The sequence below is a fragment of the Polypterus senegalus genome, chromosome 14, assembly GCF_016835505.1.
Source record: "Polypterus senegalus isolate Bchr_013 chromosome 14, ASM1683550v1, whole genome shotgun sequence".
Taxonomy (NCBI): Eukaryota; Metazoa; Chordata; class Cladistia; order Polypteriformes; family Polypteridae; genus Polypterus; species Polypterus senegalus.
Genome location: NC_053167.1, coordinates 21,741,612 through 21,762,171, shown reverse-complemented (window position 1 = coordinate 21,762,171; position 20,560 = coordinate 21,741,612). Strand labels below are relative to the sequence as shown.

Here is a 20,560-nt window from a genome sequence, read left to right as displayed (position 1 = left end):
ACAGTGTGTCTGTAAAATACTTATATGAAAATGATGGGTATCTTTAAGTAAATTTAAAACGTTTACAATTTCAAATATCATATGGTGTCAATTTTAAACTGTCTGAACCATTTTCAAATAGATAATCTGTGAATAATGGTAATTCCATGTCTCTGAAAGTAGGTTTAAGGTTTGAGGGCTAGATCTGTTTTACATAGGTCTCTGGCTTTAACTTACTTTTACTAGTAACCTCTTTTGGAGTCCAGTTTTTTCACTGGAACATATTAATAATTGGTATCAGTTTCTGATCTGATCATTTGTCATTTATCAAATATTCTATTTCTGAGTAGAGAATAGGTTGTAATTTATACAATATTTTGTTGTTAACTTTAAGAAATTTGACTTCTGTCAATCTTGGAATTTCTTGAGATTCCTAAGAGGCCAATATTTTTTTATTTCCTTCTTACAGGAGTTAAGCTTGAGGAAGAAAGGCCTTGAGTGTTTAGTTTCTATTTTGAAATGTATGGTGGAATGGAGCAAAGACCTCTATGTTAATCCAAATCTCGAGGCCAGTCTTGGTAAGACTTCTTTAGTAATCTCTCTTTCTCTCTTTCTTTATATATATATCTTCATTTGGATCTTGATCTTTGTTTGTCCGAGAATGAATTTGAAGAAGAAGCACTAGATGGCAGTAGAGAGACAGCTAAAACATAGGCATTGCATTAAGAATCTCCTCTAGGCTTATACTACTGAAGACTGTAGTACTCCACTCACACCTCAAAACATAGACATTCAAAATAAACAAATTGTTGTGGTTTAAATTAACTAAAGAGGTCTTCATTTAGATCTTGATCTTTGTCCGCGAATTCCACGCATGCGTAGACCACCTTCCAGTTTAGTACATTGTTGTTACTCACGGATGTCAACAATGTGCCGGAGTAACGAAAGGGGTGGTGGACAGTGTTACGCTGGTTAGCTCCTGAGACCTGGTAAGAAAATGAGATTGCCAAAGATAAAAGGTACATGCCTACGTAACATACGAATGAAAGAAAGACAGTGGGTAAAATGAATGACAACGTAACAGCACGTTCCGGAAATTATTATTGTTACATTGTAGCCAGCGAGTGCTGCACGTCTCACAGTTGTAGCGTGCCTTGCTCACATGTCAGTGAAGTGATTCCTATTTATGCTTTAAAGAGCCTGGATACCTATGTGTCCCCCTTTTATAACCATTGCTCTGTGTATATTGCCTTACTCTTTGGATTGCCACAAAGCAACCTGCGAGATGGGAGAAAGGTTGAGAAGACATCGTGAGAGGAAACGATAAGCGTCGTGAAAGCGATCACGGACTGTGAACGGACAGAAGCAGAAATGCTCCTACACCACCACATAATTACTATTCGGACAGTGGTTCCGAGTAGGCCGTTCCTATCAAATCAATGTCCAAGGGTTTTCTTTTGTAATTTTGTTTCCCTTATAAAAAATCATAATGCTGTGCGACGAAGGGCCCAGCTCATGACTGGCAGCCACGTTTAAACAGGGAGCCCTTCACAGACAACTTTAACACGCACAACATAGTTGGGCGCACATGGCTAGTGTATGTATATGTGTGTATATATATATATATATATATATAGAGATATATATATATATGGAGTGTATAACACATACAGTATGTATGTGTATGTGTATATATATATATATAGTATATATATATATATATAGTATATATATATATATATAGTATATATATATATATATAGTATATTTATGGAGGTAAAGGTCTATGATATGGGTTACATATATATAGCTGGAAATCCACAAAGGGAACAAAAGAATCCCATTTCTTAAAGTAGTTTTTTTTTTGTAAGTTTTCGATTTCTACCAGGATTCGTCATCAGACTAAAATTATTAGACTTACAGGATATAAGGAAATAAGGAGGGGAGGATGGATGGATGTAGGGGTAATTTAATGAGGAGGGGGTTTGGAGGTTGTTGGTCATAAAGTCTTATTTATTATTTGCATGTTCTTTTTTTCACACCTACATATGTAGGGTTCATGTCCAAATGTCTGTTAATGACACATTACATGGTTATTATACTATAAACCACTCTCCATGTCTCTGCTGTTGATTTCTTGCTTTTAGCTACTTTGATGCTTGCTCTGGAAAGGATATGTGCTGAACCTTTTTACACCCCTTGATGATAAGGAATTGCGTGCCTGTTGTGGTGGGGGACCTTTCATTCTTTTTAGTCTCCTTGGTATTACAATGGGTGTGAACTCTTCTAAACAGAGTCTTAGTACAGCACCGTTTATGCGATGAGGAGTGATTGCTTTCAAAGTGTAATATTTTGTGTGCATAACATTCCTTTTGGTAAGCAACCTGTAATCAGGGTGGTGTTATTACCTCTTTCAAGGGATATGTCCAGGAAATTGATACATCGGTTTGTTTCATTTTCCAGAGTAAGCTGGATCACAGGGAATATTGCATTGATGTGGTTATGAAAATCATTTAGCTGGTCATTTTTTTAATATAATGAATGTACTGTCAACATAACGTATCCAAAGTTTCTGTTTGTACTGAGTCAGAACCATGCTTTCAAATAGCTTGATTACCATTTCCGCTAAGTGTCCTGATTATGGTGATCCCATGGGCATGCCTTACTTTTGTCTGTAGTATTTCCCATTAATGTGAAAGTGATTTTTCAATTTGTTTGTAGATTTTCTATGGCCAGATGAATTAGAATAATGGTGTACAGTGGAACGATATTAAATGAGACCATGATTTCATCCGCAGTGATTTGTACATTTTTCAGACTCTGTAATTCAGGCACTATTAACTGAATATTCTGAATATGTCAAATATTTGAGCATATGAAAAATTCCTTTACATAAGTTACAAGTTGGACCACCTTTTAGGCTGACATCCAGTCTGAATTTTTATATATATGTGTGTGTGTGTGTGTGTGTGTGTGTGTGTGTATATATATATATATATATATATATGTGTGTGTGTGTGTATATAATATATGTATGTGTGTGTGTGTGTATATATATATATGTAAATACAGTGCATCCGGAAAGTATTCACAGTGCATCACTTTTTCCACATTTTGTTATGTTACAGCCTTATTCCAAAATTGATTAAATTCATTTTTTTTCTCAGAATTCTACACACAACACCCCATAATGACTATGTGAATAAAGATTACTTGAGGTTTTTGCAAATTTATTAAAAATAAAAAAACTGAGAAATCACATGTACAGTATTCACAGCCTTTGCTCAATACTTTGTCGATGCACCTTTGGCAGCAATTACAGCCTCAAGTCTTTTTGAATATGATGCCACAAGCTTGGCACACCTATCCTTGGCCAGTTTCGCCCATTCCTCTTTGCAGCACCTCTCAAGCTCCATCAGGTTGGATGGGAAGCGTCAGTGCACAGCCATTTTAAGATCTCTCCAGAGATGTTCAATTGGATTCAAGTCTGGGCTCTGGCTGGGCCATTTAAGGACATTCACAGAGTTGTCATGAAACCACTCCTTTGATATCTTGGCTGTGTGCTTAGGGTCATTGTCCTGCTGAACGATGAACCGTCACCCCAGTCTGAGGTCAAAAGCGCCCTGGAGCAGGTTTTCATCCAGGATGTCTCTTTACATTGCTCCAGTCATCTTTTCCTTTATCCTGACTAGTCTCCCAGTTCCTGCCGCTGAAACACATCCCCACAGCATGATGCTGCCACCACCATGCTTCACTGTAGGGATGATATTGTCCTGGTGATGAGTGGTGCCTGGTTTCCTCCACATGTGACGCCTGGCATTCACACCAATGAGTTCAATCTTTGTCTCATCAGACCAGAGAATTTTGTTTCTCATGGTCTGAGAGTCGTTCAAGTGCCTTTCGGCAAACTCCAGGCGGGCTGCCATGTGCCTTTTACTAAGGAGTGGCTTCCGTCTGGCCTCTCTACCATACAGGACTGATTGGTGGATTGCTGCAGAGATGGTTTTCCTTCTGGAAGGTTCTCCTCTCTCCACAGAGGACCTCTGGAGCTCTGACAGAGTGACCATTGGGTTCTTGGTCACCTCCCTGACTAAGGCCCTTCTCTCCCGATCGCTCAGTTTAGATGGCCGGTCAGCTCTAGGAAGAGTCTTGGTGGTTTCGAACTTCTTCCACTTACGGATGATGAAGGCCACTGTGTTCATTGGGACCTTCAAAGCAGCAGAAATTTTTCTTTAACATTCCCCAGATTTGTGCCTCAAGACAATCCTGTCTCGGAGATCTACAGACAATCCCTTTGACTTCATGCTTGGTTTGTGCTCTGACATGAACTGTCAACTGTGGGACCTTATAAAGACAGGTGTGTGCCTTTCCAAATCATATCCAATCAACTGAATTTACAACAGGTGTACTCCAATTAAGCTGTAGAAACATCTCAAGGAGAATCAGAGGAAACAGGATACACCTGAGCTCAATTTTGAGCTTCATGGCAAAGGCTATGAATACTTATTTACATGTGATTTCTCAGTTTTTTTTATTTTTAATAAATTTGCAAAAACCTCAAGTAAACTTTTTTCCTGTTGTCATTATGGGGTGTTGTGTGGAGAATTCTGAGCAAAAAAATGAATTTAATTCATTTTGGAATAAGGCTGTAACATAACAAAATGTGGAAAAAGTAATGCGCTGTGAATACTTCTTTCCGGATGCACTGTATATGTATGTGTATATTTATGTATATTTGCAGTATATATATATATATATATATATATATATATATATATATATATATATATATATATATATATATATATATATATATATATATATACACTAGCAAAATACCCGTGCTTAGTAGGAGAAGTAGTGTGTTAAAGTAATGAAAAGAAAAGGAAACATTTTGAAAATAACATAACATGATTGTCAATGTAATTGTTTTGTCATTGTTGTGTGTGATGAGTGTTGCTGTCATATATATATATATATATATATATATATATATATATACATATAGTATATATATATATATATATATATACACACAAACACACACACACACAAACATACATATATTTAAACGTATATATACATATACATACATATATACATATACACACACATACATATATATATATATGTATATACTAGCAAAATACCCGCGCTTCACAGCGGAGAAGCAATGAAAAAGAAAAGGAAACATTTTGAAAATAACGTAACATGTTGTTCAATGCATCAATGTAATTGTTTTGTCACTGTTGTTAGTGATGAGTGTTGCTGTCATATATATATATATATATATATTTACACACACACACACACAAACATATATATATAGATATCTATACATATACACATATATATACACACACACATATATACATACATATATATATTTCTACATATATACTGTACATATACATACACACATACATACATACACACACATATATACACACAAATACATATATATATATATACATACACACACACATATATAAACATATATATACATATACATACATATCTAGATATATACACACACAGCTATTTGGTATCAGTGCAATACGCTGCTTGTTAAAACGGATAACTCCCGCTCTTACGTGCAAGTCTGCGTGGATATTATGAACTATCGTATTTGTTCAAGTTCTATTTAAATTTTAAATAGAAGGAATTTTTATTTAGTCGACAGAAATATCTTTGGTAGGAATGGTAAAAAACAGACAGGAATATTATTCCTGAATAAATCAACTCAAACCTTAAACAACTTATAATATTTTGCTCTCCATAAAAATATGTCCTGTCTAAATTATACAAGTTAGAAATAAAGTAAACGTTAAAAGAACAAACATTCAAATTTCTTTACTCTTATGTAATTTTATATAAAAATAAACTTAGATTTTAAATATCCCAAAAGATTTTGCTCTCCATAAAAATATATCCTGTCAAAATTATACAAATTCAAATATGAACATGCTGCATAACAAAACCTGGAAATATAAATAAAATGTGTTCCTTTCAGCAATAACAAACCAAATCATTCAGTTGTCTTTGCTCATATGTCATTTTCGAGCTGGACGCCTGGCATCTTTTTTTGGCAACAAGTTCGTTTGTTTGGTGTGAGGTTCTGTGTTGTGGAGATTCTCAGGATGGATTGCAGGTGCTCATCAGTGAGGCGACTCCTGTGTGCTGTTTTGTTAGTCTTTATCACTGAGAAGAGCTTCTCACACAGATATGTGCTACCAAACATGCACAAGGTTCGAGCCGCATGTAGACGGACTTTTTTTGTTCTTCAAAGTCACCAAAGCGCCGTGCAAACTGAGTGCGCTCAGTTTATCAGCAAAGTGCGTAATTGGGAACACCGTAGTGACGACTTGGTTCAACATTACTTGGCAACAGGGAAAGTGGGGCAAGTTGCACTGGTGCATTTGTGTCTCCCATAAAAGCAGCTTCACTTGAAATCACTTTGTGATTGTGCACGGGTAATAACGTCCGCTGAAGTGTCAGATTCTTATTTAATTCTTTTGCTTTTTGTATCTTCTGCATTGCATTCAGGTTACCCTGATGTTTTGTGTCATAGTGTGGCTGTAATTACAGATTAAATTCTGTAATTACAGCCACATTAGCTCCACAAATGAGAGACACGGGTTCAGTAAACATATACTCAGCCTCCCATCGGTTTTTAAAGGCTCTATTTTCAGAATCAACTTTTCTCTTCAGCATCATGTGAGCTAGCTTCGCAATAACTTGCAGCATCATAAGCTAGGCTTGATTAACGCGGTAAGTGTTCGGCAAGGCAGCTGAAGCGCTGCATTATGGGATCTGTAGTTTATTGTGTTACCAGCGCTTCATATACCCGGGCCATTAATAACAATAATACAGTATATAAAATGATCTCGCCCTTGAGTTTGGACTAAATAGAACTTGAAAAGATACATTTTTTCAAATGTGGCCGCGCAATTCAGATAGAGTTGACGCGCACTACAGCCTGCATGCCTCAATAAGTCATCCTCCCCTCGCTCTTACTTTTTACCGTTCATCTAATGAATACACTGAGTATGGCTTTACCAAAACAATCATTGATGGCGAATAAAGTATCCATTATTCGAGTATGTAGATCGGGATATATATATATATACCCGCGTATCGCAGCGGAGAAGTAGTCTGTTAAAAAAGCTAGAAAAAGAAAAGGGAACATTTCAAAAATAACGTAACATGACTGTCAATATTCAGTATTTGTTTTGTGAGTGTTACTGAGTGTTGCTGTCATCAAGGATTTGATTATCATTATTTCTTTCAATCAGGTTCGTATTTGTAGGATGTGTTGTGTTCAAGTTACATTCCGTGTTTGTCAATCGTTGTAAAGATGACAGGTTTCATTCATCGATTCGTTTCTTACTGCATCAATAAACAGCTCGTCTTCTTCTTTATCTGAGACCTGACACACTGCATGCACGGGTTTTTTTTTTACACTGTCTTCCTTTAGCGGGACATTGACTTTTCCACCGTGTGCTTTGTTTCCGCAGTAGCTGGATTTATGAATATGCTTGTATGTATCAGACGCTTCATATTTTTTGCTGCCTTTTCAATTGTGTAATTCGGTTTTTGTTCAGCGCTCTTTGGAACTGTTGCTTTTATCTGTGCACTGCGTCAGTTCACGTGAGCGCTCGGTGTACATGCATCGAAGGTTCCCAGCTGTGCTGGTGCCATCTCGTGCTATGTCCATGGCTGTATTTAATGTTACCTTAGTCCTGGCACTTAAAACTTTCTCTCTCAGTTTCGCTGAGTTTGTGTCAAACACCACCCTGACCATCTCATTTTCCTCTGCATAAGGACAGTCCTTCACCTGTGAATATTTAGTGGGAGTTTGCTATTGGATTGCCGCTGACGGACGGCCTTATATGGGCAGGCACTAAATTACAAACGCCAGCGACAGCCTGTCTATGAACTTAATTTAAAGTGTAGGTTTACATCGTGCTTTGTTTCCGAAGTAGCAGAACTCATGAATATGGTTGTATATGTCACTCACTTTCGCTTCTTATTTTTTAGCTGCCTTCTCAATTATATAATGCATGTTTTCTTCAGCACTTTTGGAGGTCTTCCTGGTTTTCTATGTACTGCGTGATTACGTGGGAGGTGATGATGATGTCACGAAACTCCGCCCCCACGGCGTTCAAGCTCATCTCCATTACAGTAAATGGAGAAAAACAGCTTCCAGTTATGACCATTCGCGTAGAATTTGAAATGAAACCTGCCCAACTTTTGTAAGGAAGCTGTAAGGAATGAACCTGCCAAATTTCAGCCTTCCACCCACTCGGGAAGTTGGAGAATTAGTAATGAGTGAGTGAGGGAGGGTGGGCTTTGCCTTTTAGTAGTATATATATATATATATATATATATATATATATATATATATATATATATATATATATATATATATATATATATATATATACATATATACATATATACATATATACACATATATATATACATATATACATATATACACTCTTTGGGGTGCGAGCAACTTTTGCTGGGGGTGCCAGAATCCATCAAGGAAGAAAAATGAAAAACATTATTTATACAAAATCTTAATCCATTCCTAAAAAATTAAATGGGCAGGCTATTTCGTATCAGTTCAATATGCTGCTTGTTAAAACGGATGACTCACGCTCTTATGTGCAAGTATGCGTGGATATTATGAACTATCGTATCTGTTTAAGTTCTATTTAAATTTAAAATAGAAGGAATTTTTATTTAGTCGACAGAAATATCTTTGGTAGGAATGTAAGTTAAATGTAGGCATCATTGCATAAATTTTTCTTCACTGTAGAAATGTAAAGAGTAAATTCGCCTTACATTCCAACCAAAGATATTTGTGTCGACTAAATATAACTTGAAAAGATATATTTTTTCAAATGTAATCACGCAATTCAGATCGAGTTGACGCGCACTACAGCCTGCATGCCTCAATAAGTCATCCTCCCCTTGCTCTTATTTTTTTACCGTTCATCTAATGATTACACTGAGTATGGCTTTACCAAAACAATCATTGATGGCGAATAAAGTATCCATTATTCATAAAGCTTTAATTGGTGATCTGTCTTTTTGCGTTAACCATATATTTTTTCATACGTCTCAAACCAAGGGGATGCAAGGGTAAAATGAATCGGGAAGCGCTGATATATATGTATGTGTGTGTATATATGTATTGAAATAGTTTTATGTGAAATAATGCAGAGTACACAACACGTGATTCGCCCTAATTTTGGGGTCATTAGGCGTACATACTCAGTGCACCTTCTTTCGGGAATCGAACCTCGGACGTCTGCGCTAGAAGCGAAGCCTCTTCTATTGCGCCACGGTGTGTGGTTTGTCTATTTGAGAGTATGTAGGTCGGGGTATATATATATATATATATATATATATATACCCGCACTTCGCAGTGGAGAAGTAGTGTGTTAAAGAAGTTATGGAAAAGAAAAGGGAACGTTATAAAAATAACGTAACATGATTGTATTATCGTGGTATTTCCCTCCACTTGCCCTTTTACCTGTTTCCTCAAGGGTAAGGGTTCTCGTCAAGTTCGTTATCGGGTTGGTCTACTGTTGCACTTTAAGATGAACACACACACACACATAGATAAACACACACACAGACCCTAATCACAACGGTGCTCCATGAATTACACACACACGCTGATTAACGCTTAGTACTTTAAACCACACAAGTGCTATAGGAATAACAGCCTGTCATTCAGCACTTAAAGAGACTTATTTTCAGCACGAACAACAATACGATGTTTTAGTGATATCTCGGACCTAAATATTACTTTTGGTCTACAAGAATACATTTAAACATACAAAGACTCAGCACTCTTGACTATAGGCTATTCATCAGCCAAGAATACCTTCTTTCTCCTCTTTCTACCTTGTTCCTTCTGTTGAGTATAGCACTCTCACTCTCAGCCATATAAACCTCGCAGCACAGAAATAATGGCAAAAATCCAGCTGTCACCAGGTGCTCAAAGAAATCTAACTCATTACTTCAATCACTCTAGACATTAAGACAAAGCATTGGAAGTTAAAAGCAGCATGGTATTTATTACAAGAATAATAATAATACCACAAGAACAAAGAATACTAGAAAATAGGTACTGATAGGAAAGTCTGAATATATATAATCTTTAGAAAAAGCTTACGAAAAAGTTACAGATGACAAGGATGAATGCCCCAGGGAGGCGTTTGATTTAGCAATCGATGTTCATGATGCCTTTCTGACGACCAGGGCCGTCTTCGTTCGTTCCTCTTCTTCTTCTCTTCTTCTCTCGTCCTCTCCCTTTGCTTCTCTCTTCTTCTCCCTTTGCTTCTCTCTTCTTCTTTCTAAACCAAGGCATATTTATTATAAAATGTCAAGCCTTGGTTTCACAACACATGCACCTGATTGGCTGGCTGTCCAAATGATTGATGAATTAATTCAATGTCCGTTTTCCCACACAACAAAACCTTTGATGTGCTCTGAGGTATCAGTAGTTCTTCCTGTCCCAGGCTATAAAGCAAATTGTTGTTCCAGATGTCCATCTATAAAGTAATCAATAGCCTGAGGTATCAGCTCAGCATCCTTTCCCAGGCTATAAAACCAAATTAGCACGAAGCTATGAACAAGTGTTATAAAAGTAAGGTGTAAGGGAAGAAAACCTGCTTTAATTTGTTAATTTCATCTGTTGTCTTGAACAAAATATAATGGAAACCAAAATGTACAGATTTTATACACCATAACAATGATTGTCAATATATAGTAATTGTTTTGTGAGTGTTATGAGTGTTGCTGTCATTAAGGATTTGATTATCATTATTTCTTTCAATGAGGTTCGTATTTGTAGGATGTGTTGTGTTCAAGTTACATTCCGTGTTTGTGAATCCGTTGTAAAGATAACAGGTTTCATTCATCGATTCGTTTCTTACTGCATCAGTAAACAGCTCGTCTTCCTCTTTATCTGAGACGTGACACACTGCATGCACGGGTTATTTTTTTACAGTGTGTTCCTTTAGCGGGACATTGACTTTTTCCACCTTGTGCTTTGTTTCCGTAGTAGCTGCACTTATGAATATGTTTGTATGTGTCACACCCTTCATATTTTTTTGCTGCCTTCTCAATTGTGTAATTCGGTTTTTGTTCAGCACTCTTTGGAACTGTTGCTTTTTGTCTGTGCACTGCGTCAGTCACGTGAGCCGCTCGGTGTACATGCATCGAAGGTTCCCAGCTATGCTGGTGCCATCTTGTGCGATGTCCACGGCTGTATTTAATGTTAGCTAAGACCCGGCACTTAAAAGTTTCTCTCGCAGTTTCGCTGAGTTTGTGCCAAACACCACCCTGACAATCTCATCTTCGTCTGCATAATCACTGTCCTTCACCCGTGAATATTTAGCAGCAGTGTTTCTATTGGATTGCCGCTGACAGACGGCTTTATATGGGCAGGTACTCCGGTTACTCCGCCTCCCAAGGCCATCGAGCAGAAGTCTATTATAGTATATGGACGAAAAAATAGGTTCCAGTTATGACCATTATGTGTAGAATTTTTGAAATGAAACCTTCTTAACTTTTGTAAGTAAGCTGTAAAGAATGAGCCTGCCAAATTTCAGCCTTCTACCTACACGGGATGTTGGAGAATTAGAGCATTCGTAAGTGTCACTTGGAGCCCAGATACATGTGTTTGTGGGCGTAATTATGGTCATTGCAGTGATTTATCTCTCTCTCTCTCTCTCTACACATATATATATATATATATATATATAATTCACTAAGACCATGGCAAGCAAGACGCATAATTGCTAAGGAAGGAAGAGAAGTTAACAAAGGTAAAGAAAGCTATTGTTAAGGGATGTTAGCTAGCGGGCTGGCGCGGCACATGATGATGTCATCAGGCTGAGTCAGCACCGGCTTGCTTTGGAGTGTATTATTACAGCAGTTCACAGCACAGCCAGCTTTACAATACAATACAATACAATACAGTTTATTTTTGTATAACCCAAAATTACACAGGAAGTGCCGCAATGGGCTTTAACAGGCCCTGCCTTTTGACAGCCCCCCAGCCTTGACTCTCTGAGAAGACAAGGAAAAACTCCCAATAAAAACCTTATAGTGAAAAATGGAAGAAACCTCGGGAAAGGCAGTTCAAAGAGAGACCCCTTTTCCGGGTAGGTTTGGCGTGCAGTGGGTGTCAAAAGTAGGGGGTCAATACAATACAATACACAGAACAGAACAAAACCTCAATACAGCATAATAATAAAAATTTTAGAAGTACGGTTTAACAGTAGATGATATGACATAATTAGGTTTGGATATTTTTAGAGTCCTGGAGACCTCATCCATCTAGCTGCCTCCCCATTTGGCCATGCCACGGCTGAAACATTGCTCCGATGAAAGGACCCCTCTTTCCCATGATTCCTGTGATCCTCCATCAGGGATGACTTTACCATAGGCAGGCAAACAACTTGGCAGGTGGGCCGTGGCACCAATTGCCACATTTGGGTACCGAGAACAGAAACAGAATAGGTGAGGGTTAGTATTCAATTATAACTATCATGTTACTTATGTTTTAGTGCTAATGACTAACAACAGAGATGCAGTATGTACAGTTAATCAGCAGCTCTAGTCAGGATATGCTAAACTGAAGTAGTGAGTCTTCAGCCGGGATTTAAAGGCTGAGACTGAAGGGGCATCTCTTATGGAAGCAGGAAGACCATTCCACAGTTTAGGGGCCCTGTAACTAAAAGCTCGACCTCCCACTGTTATTTTATTAATCCTTGGAATCCTAAGCAGACCGGCATCTTGAGATCTTAATGTGCGCTCAGGTTTGTAAGTCATGATAAGTTCAGACAAGTAAGCCGGACCTTGGCCATTTAATGCTTTATATGTTAAAAGGAGGATTTTGAAATCTGCCCTAAACTTAACTGGGAGCCAGTGTAAAGATTTAAGAACTGGAGTTATGTGTTCATATTTTCTTGTTCTTGTAATAATTCTTGCAGCCGCATTTTGGATTAACTGGAGGCTGTATAGAGAACAGTTTGAACAGCCAGTGAACAACGCATTGCAGTAGTCAATCCTACTAGAGATAAATGCATGAATTAATTTCTCACAATCCTGTTTATTTAGAAAGCGCCTTAATTTCCTAACATTTTTATGATGGAAAAAACATGTTTTGGACGACTTTGTAATATGTGCTTTAAATGTCATGCTAGAATCAAAGATAACTCCTAGATTGCGGGCTGATTCAGTAAAATTAATTGGGATTCCAACTGAGTTAAATGACGACAAAATATTGCTGTGATAAGCGTCATTCCCTCCAACAATTAACATCTCTGTTTTATCTGTATTTAAAGACAAATAGTTCTCATTCATCCAGTCCTTTAATTCACTAACACAACTAATTAAAGACATCGGAGAAACTTCATTTGATTTAAATGAAAGGTATAACTGGGTGTCATCTGCATACATTGAAAGTTAACATTGTTTCCTAAAGAGAGATCCCAGTGGAAGCATGTAAAGTGAAAACAGTAAAGGTCCCAGTACTGAGCCCTACAGGACACCATATTGAACTTCTGTGTATTGAACTGAGTGCTCGACTACTGTCATTATTAACTTGAGAAACAGCGATCACAATCGAAACAAAGAAGGAAATTGTGCGGAAAAATGAGAGTGGCGTTCGTGACCGATCTCGCTAATATGTACAGCATGTTGAAATCCACCATCTGAACAATTTTACAAAGACAAGATTTGCATAAGGAGGCTCCTTCTAAACAATAACCACCTTCCATTTCATTCTCCTCCTCCTCCCTTCTTACAGTCCAATGATGTCAAATCAAATGGTGAGTACAGTATGAAATTGTTGTTTACGGTAGGCTAGGCACGTTTTATAACTTTTTGGTTAGTACATTAGAAAAATTATTGGTGTTTTGGTAAATTATGCGCATTATACAACCCTTTTTTATTATGAAAAGGTTAAGTAAGTGTTGCTGTGGGAGGTTCGGAGCGCATTATGGGTATTTCCATTATTTCTTATGGGAAAAATAGTCTTGACTTACAACCAACTTGAGTTACAACCAGCCCTCGTGAACGAATTGAGTTCATAAGTCAAGGGTCCACTGTGTGTATGTGTGTGTATATACATGTATACATATACATATATACATATACATATACATATACACATATATACATATATATATATATATACATATATATATATATACATATATATATATATACATACATATATATATACATATATACATATATATACACATATACATATATATACACATATATATATACTGCTCACAAAAATTAAAGGAACACTTTAAAGAAACACATTAGATACATCAGATCTCAATATGAAGTTGGATATCTATACAAATAACGACAGGGCAATGTCTTAGGAACAAAAGGATGCCAAGTCTTTTAATGGAAATAAAAGTTTTCTGCCTACAGAGGGCTCAATTGTGTAGACACCCTAAAATCAGAGTGAAATGAAGATGTGGCAGGCTAGTCCATTTTTTAAAAAATTAATTTCTGCTACTCAAAATGCTTTTCAGTATCTTGTGTGGCCCCACGAGCTTGTATGCATGCTTGACAACGTCGGGCATGCTCCTAATGAGACGACGGATGGTGTCTTGTGGCATTTCCTCCCAGATCTGTATGAGGGCATCCCTGAGCTGTTGTACAGTCTGAGGAGCAACCTGGCGGCGCCTAATGGACCGAAACATAATGTCCCACAGATGTTCTATTGGGTTTAAGTCAGGGGATCGTGAAGGCCATTCAATTGTTTCAATTCCTTCATCCTCCAGGTACTGCCTGCATACTCTTGCCACATGAGGCCGGGCATTGTCGTGCATTAGGAGGAAACCAGGACCTACTGCACCAGTGTAGGGTCTGACAATGGGTCCAAGGATTTCATCCTGATACCTAATGGCAGTCAAGGTGTCTTTGTCTAGCTTGTAGAAGTCTGTGCGTCCCTCCATGGATATGCCTCCCCAGACCATCACTGACCCACCACCAAACTGGTCATGCCGAATGATGTTACAGACAGCATAACATTCTCCATGGCTTCTGCAGACCCTTCAACGTCTGTCACATGTGCTCAGGGTGAACCTGCTCTCATCTGTGAAAAACACAGGGTGCCATTGGTGGACCTGACAATTCTGGTATTCTATGGTAAATGCCGATCGAGCTCCACTGTGCTGGGTTGTGAGCACAGGGCCCACTAGAGGACGTTGGGCCCTCAGACCACCCTCAAGAAGTCTGTTTCTGATTGTTTGGTCAGAGACATTCACACCAGTGGCCTGCTGGAGGTCATTTTGTAGAGCTCTGGAAATGCTCATCCTGTTTGTCCTTGTCCAAAGGAGCAGATACCAGTCCTGCTGATGGGTTAAGGACCTTCTATGGTCCTGTCCAGCTCTCCTAGACTAACTGCCTGTCTCCTGGAATCTCCTCCATGCCCTTGAGACTGTGCTGGGAGACACTGCAAACCTTCTGGCAATGACACACATTGATGTGCCATCCTGGAGAAGTTGGATTTCCTGTGCAACCTCTGTAGGGTCCAGGTATAGCCTCATGCTACCAGTAGTTACACTGACCATAGCGAAATGCAAAACTAGTGAAAAACAGTCAGAAAAGATGAGGAGGGAAAATGTCAGTGGCTTCCACCTGTTAAACCATTCCTGTTTTGGGGGTCATCTCATTGTTGCCCCTCTAGTGTATCTGTTGTTAATTTTATTAACACCACAGCAGCTGAAACTGATTAACAACCCCCTGTGCTACTTAACTGACCAAATCAATATCCCAGAAGTTTCATTGACTTGATGCTATACTCTGATTAAAAAGTGTTCCTTTAATTTTTTGAGCAGTATATATATATATATATATATATATATATACACATATATATACATATACATATACATATATATACATATACATATAAGCGGAGCATGTAACCTAAATTAAAAGACCCATTGTCCGCAGAAAGTAAATCTGTGATATATATTTAGATGTGCTTACATTTAAAATCCGCGATAGAGTGAAGCCGCGAAAGTCGAAGTGCTATATAGCGAGGGATTACTGTATATGTATGTATATATGTGTGTATATATATGTATGTATGTATGTATATATGTATGTATGTATATATATGTGTATATATATATACACTTACCTAAAGGATTATTTGGAACACCTGTTCAATTTCTCATTAATGCAATTATCTAATCAACCAATCACATGGCAGTTGCTTCAATGCATTTAGGGGTGTGGTCCTGGTCAAGACAATCTCCTGAACTCCAAACTGAATGTCAGAATGGGAAAGAAAGGTGATTTAAGCAATTTTGAGCGTGGCATGGTTGTTGGTGCCAGATGGGCCGGTCTGAGTATTTCACAATCTGCTCAGTTACTGGGATTTTCACGCACAACCATTTCTAGGGTTTACAAAGAATGGTGTGAAAAGGGAAAAACATCCAGTATGCGGCAGTCCTGTGGGCGAAAATGCCTTGTTGATGCTAGAGGTCAGAGGAGAATGGGCCGACTGATTCAAGCTGATGGAAGAGCAACTTTGACTGAAATAACCACTCGTTACAACCGAGGTATGCAGCAAAGCATTTGTGAAGACACAACACGCACAACCTTGAGGCGGATGGGCTACAACAGCAGAAGACCCCACCGGGTACCACTCATCTCCAGTACAAATAGGAAAAAGAGGCTACAATTTGCACGAGCTCACCAAAATTGGACAGTTGAACACTGGAAAAATGTTGCCTGGTCTGATGAGTCTCGATTTCTGTTGAGACATTCAAATGGTAGACTCAGAAAACAGAATGAGAACATGGATCCATCATGCCTTGTTACCACTGTGCAGGCTGGTGGTGGTGGTGTAATGTTGTGGGGGATGTTTTCTTGGCACACTTTAGGCCCTTTAGTGCCAATTGGGCATCGTTTAAATGCCACGAGCTACCTGAGCATTGTTTCTGACCATGTCCATCCCTTCATGACCACCATGTACCCATCCTCTGTTGGCATACTTCCAGCAGGATAATACACCATGTCACAAAGCTCGAATCATTTCAGATTGGTTTCTTGAACATGACAATGAGTTCACTGTACTAAAATGGCCCCCACAGTCGCCAGATCTCAACCCAATAGAACATCTTTGGGATGTGGTGGAACGGGAGCTTCGTGGCCTGGATGTGCATCCCACAAATCACCAACAACTGCAAGATGCTATCCTATCAATATGGGCCAACATTTCTAAAGAATGCTTTCAGCACCTTGTTGAATTAAGGCAGTTCTGAAGGCGAAGGGGGGTCAAACACCGTATTAGTATGGTGTTCCTAATAATCCTTTAGGTGAGTGTATTATATATATAGAACAAAAGGATGCCAAGTCTTTTATTGGAAATAAAAGTTTTCTGCCTACAGAGGGCTCAATTGTGTAGACACCCTAAAATCAGAGTGAAATCAAGATGTGGCAGGCTAGTCCATTTTTCAAAAACTTAATTTCTGCAACTCAAAATGCTTTTCAGTATCTTGTGTGGCCCCCACGAGCTTGTATGCATGCTTGACAACGTCGGGGCATGCTCCTAATGAGACGACGGATGGTGTCTTGTGGCATTTCCTCCCAGATCTGTATGAGGGCATCCCTGAGCTGTTGTACAGTCTGAGGAGCAACCTGGCGGCGCCTAATGGACCGAAACATAATGTCCCACAGATGTTCTATTGGGTTTAAGTCAGGGGATCGTGAAGGCCATTCAATTGTTTCAATTCCTTCATCCTCCAGGTACTGCCTGCATACTCTTGCCACATGAGGCCGGGCATTGTCGTGCATTAGGAGGAAACCAGGACCTACTGCACCAGCGTAGGGTCTGACAATGGGTTCAAGGATTTCATCTCGATACCTTATGGCAGTCAGAGCACCATTTCCTACGCAGTAGATGTCTGTGCGTCCCTCCATGGATATGCCTCCCCAGACCATCACTGACCCACCACCAAACCTGTCATGTTGAGCGACGTTGCAGGCAGCATATCGTTCTCCTTGTCTTCTGCAGACTCTTACACGTCTATCACAGCTGCTCAGGGTGAACCTGCTCTCGTCTGTAAAAAGTACAGGGCGCCAGTGGCGGACTTGCCAATTCTGGTGTTCTTGAGCAAATGCCAGTTGAGCTCCATGGTGCTTGGGCAGTGAGTACAGGGCCCACTACAGGACTTCAGGCCCTCAGGCCATCTTCATGAAGTCTGTTCCTGATTGTTTGGGTAGAGACATTCACACCAGTGGCCCTCTGGAGGTCATTCTGTAGGGCACGAGCAGTGCTCAGCCTGTTCCGCCTTGCACAAAGGAGCAGGTATCGGTCCTGCTGATGGGTTGAGGACCTTCTACGGCCCTGTCCAGCTCTCTGAGAATAACAGCCAGTCTCCTGAAATCTCCTCCATGTTCTGGAGATTGTGCTGGGAGACACATTAAACCTTCTTGCTGCAGCACGTGTAAATGTGCCATCCTGGAGAAATTGGACAACCTGTGCAACTTCTGTAGGGTTTAAAGAATCGCCTCATACTGCCAGTAGAGATAATCTCAAGCCAAAACTAGCACGAGTGGAAAACCAGCCAAAAAAGATCAAGAGGGAGAAACTTGAAATGACCTCCACATGTAAAACCAGTCCTGTTTTGAGGGTTTTCTAATTGTTGCCACTTTAGTGCACCTGTTGTTAAGTCCATGAACACCAATACAGCTGAAAGTGATTAACAATGACCTCAGCTGCTTAACCAACCAGAAAATTATCAGACAGGTTTAATTGATTTCATGCCAGGCCCAATAAAAAGTGTTCCTTTAATTTTTGTGAGCAGTGTGTGTGTGTGTATATATATATATATATATATATATATATATATATATATATATATATATATATATATATATATATATACACACACACACAGTGAAACCTCGGTTTGCAAGCATAATTTGTTCCGGAAACGTGCTCACAGTCCAAAGCAGTTGTATATCAAAGTGAATTTCCCCATAAGATATAATGGAAACTCAGATGATTCGTTCCACAACCCAAAACTATTCATATAAAAATGATTAATACAAAATATAAAATAAAAATACATAAAACATATTAACCTGCACTTTATCTTTGAAAAGAATCATGGCTGGTGCGAGTGAGTTTCTAAACTCTTGTGGAATTCCACCCAAAGGGACGTCACACGGAAGAGCGTCCCACAGCAATCACAGTCTCCCAGCGCTGTAGCGGTTCGATGTAAAAGCGTATCCAAAAAGATCGTGGACATGCTATAAGCACCTGCCGTCGATGGGTGATACAAGAACATTATAAATGTACAGGGCACAGTACTGCTTGGCAACGACCCTTCCTGACTGCTGTGTCTGTGTATAGGAGAGTGGCAGATCCCGCTACAATAAATAATCGCGCTGTTGCTGTTTTAAGCTGAATAAAGCTGGTGTTGTTAAAGTACTGAGACTCGGCATCTTGTTTTGGGGCGCAAGACGGAGACTCGCACGTCATAGCACACACACACACACAGTCACAATGCTGTAGTAAACCGTATACGCTCGTACGGATGTTGACTATATGAGTGAGGCACGCAGGCTCAGACTGAGATTAGGAGACGACTGCCCATGAGAGAGAGAGACACACACACACACACACGAGAGAGAGAGAGAGAGAGAGAGAGAGAGAGAGAGAGAGAGAGAGAGAGAGAGACAGACAGACAGACAGACAGACAGACACACACACGCACGCGAGAGAGAGAGAGACAACACACACACACACACACACACACACACACACACAAGAAAGAGAGAGAGACATACACACAGAGGCATGTGAGAAAGAGAGCACACACACACACACACACACACACACATATATACTGTTAAATGTTGTTTATGAGGGTCACTTGAACCAATCCTGCATTATGAGAACATCACAGGAGCGTCTTTGTAATTCAAGATGTCCTTGTAACGTTGGTGAAATGTCAGACATTGTGTCATTTAAAAGCATTTATACCAAAACACCTTTTCAGTTTCTCTTTCTGTGAATTGTGTATAACACTGTGTCCTGCATGAGTTACAGCGAAATGCGAGTTACTATTTCATCGTGATAAAGAAGTTGTACACATGAAGTACAGTATATATCAACCAACACATTAAGTTTGTGCAAACGCATCCATAAGTAAACCTTGCAACGAAAAAGAAATGAGAAAGAGAGCTTCTCCATTGTGAAATATATTGCAACGATGCTTGACAAGTTGCATCATCCAGGGATAAATCGCCAAACAAATAATCTGCCATTTCATTTGTAGCAAGTTATAAAAACGGCAGCTTTGCACTGTCGCAAGTGCTTTTTCCAACTGGTCTTTTCTTCCAAGATCCTCGTGAAGAGCAGAGAATCGATCCATTGCGGTGCTCGGCGCTGACACTGCGATACTGTATATCCATGCTCAAAATGACAGACCTGCACATTGAAGCCAAGTTCATTGAGAAAATAAAAGGTAAGGATATTATTCTACACAGTTTTAATTAT

The 20,560-nt window shown here is 39.1% G+C and overlaps 1 protein-coding gene across 1 annotated transcript in view; it reads left to right on the top strand.

The window, feature by feature from the left end:
• The window catches only part of LOC120514612 (brefeldin A-inhibited guanine nucleotide-exchange protein 2-like), a 570,108-nt gene that overhangs the window by 54,063 nt on the left and 495,485 nt on the right, over positions 1–20,560 (top strand). Inside the window, exon 3 of the mRNA XM_039735092.1 lies at positions 449–557. Coding sequence (XP_039591026.1) covers positions 449–557 — 109 coding nt within the window. The remainder of the gene's footprint in view (positions 1–448; positions 558–20,560) is intronic.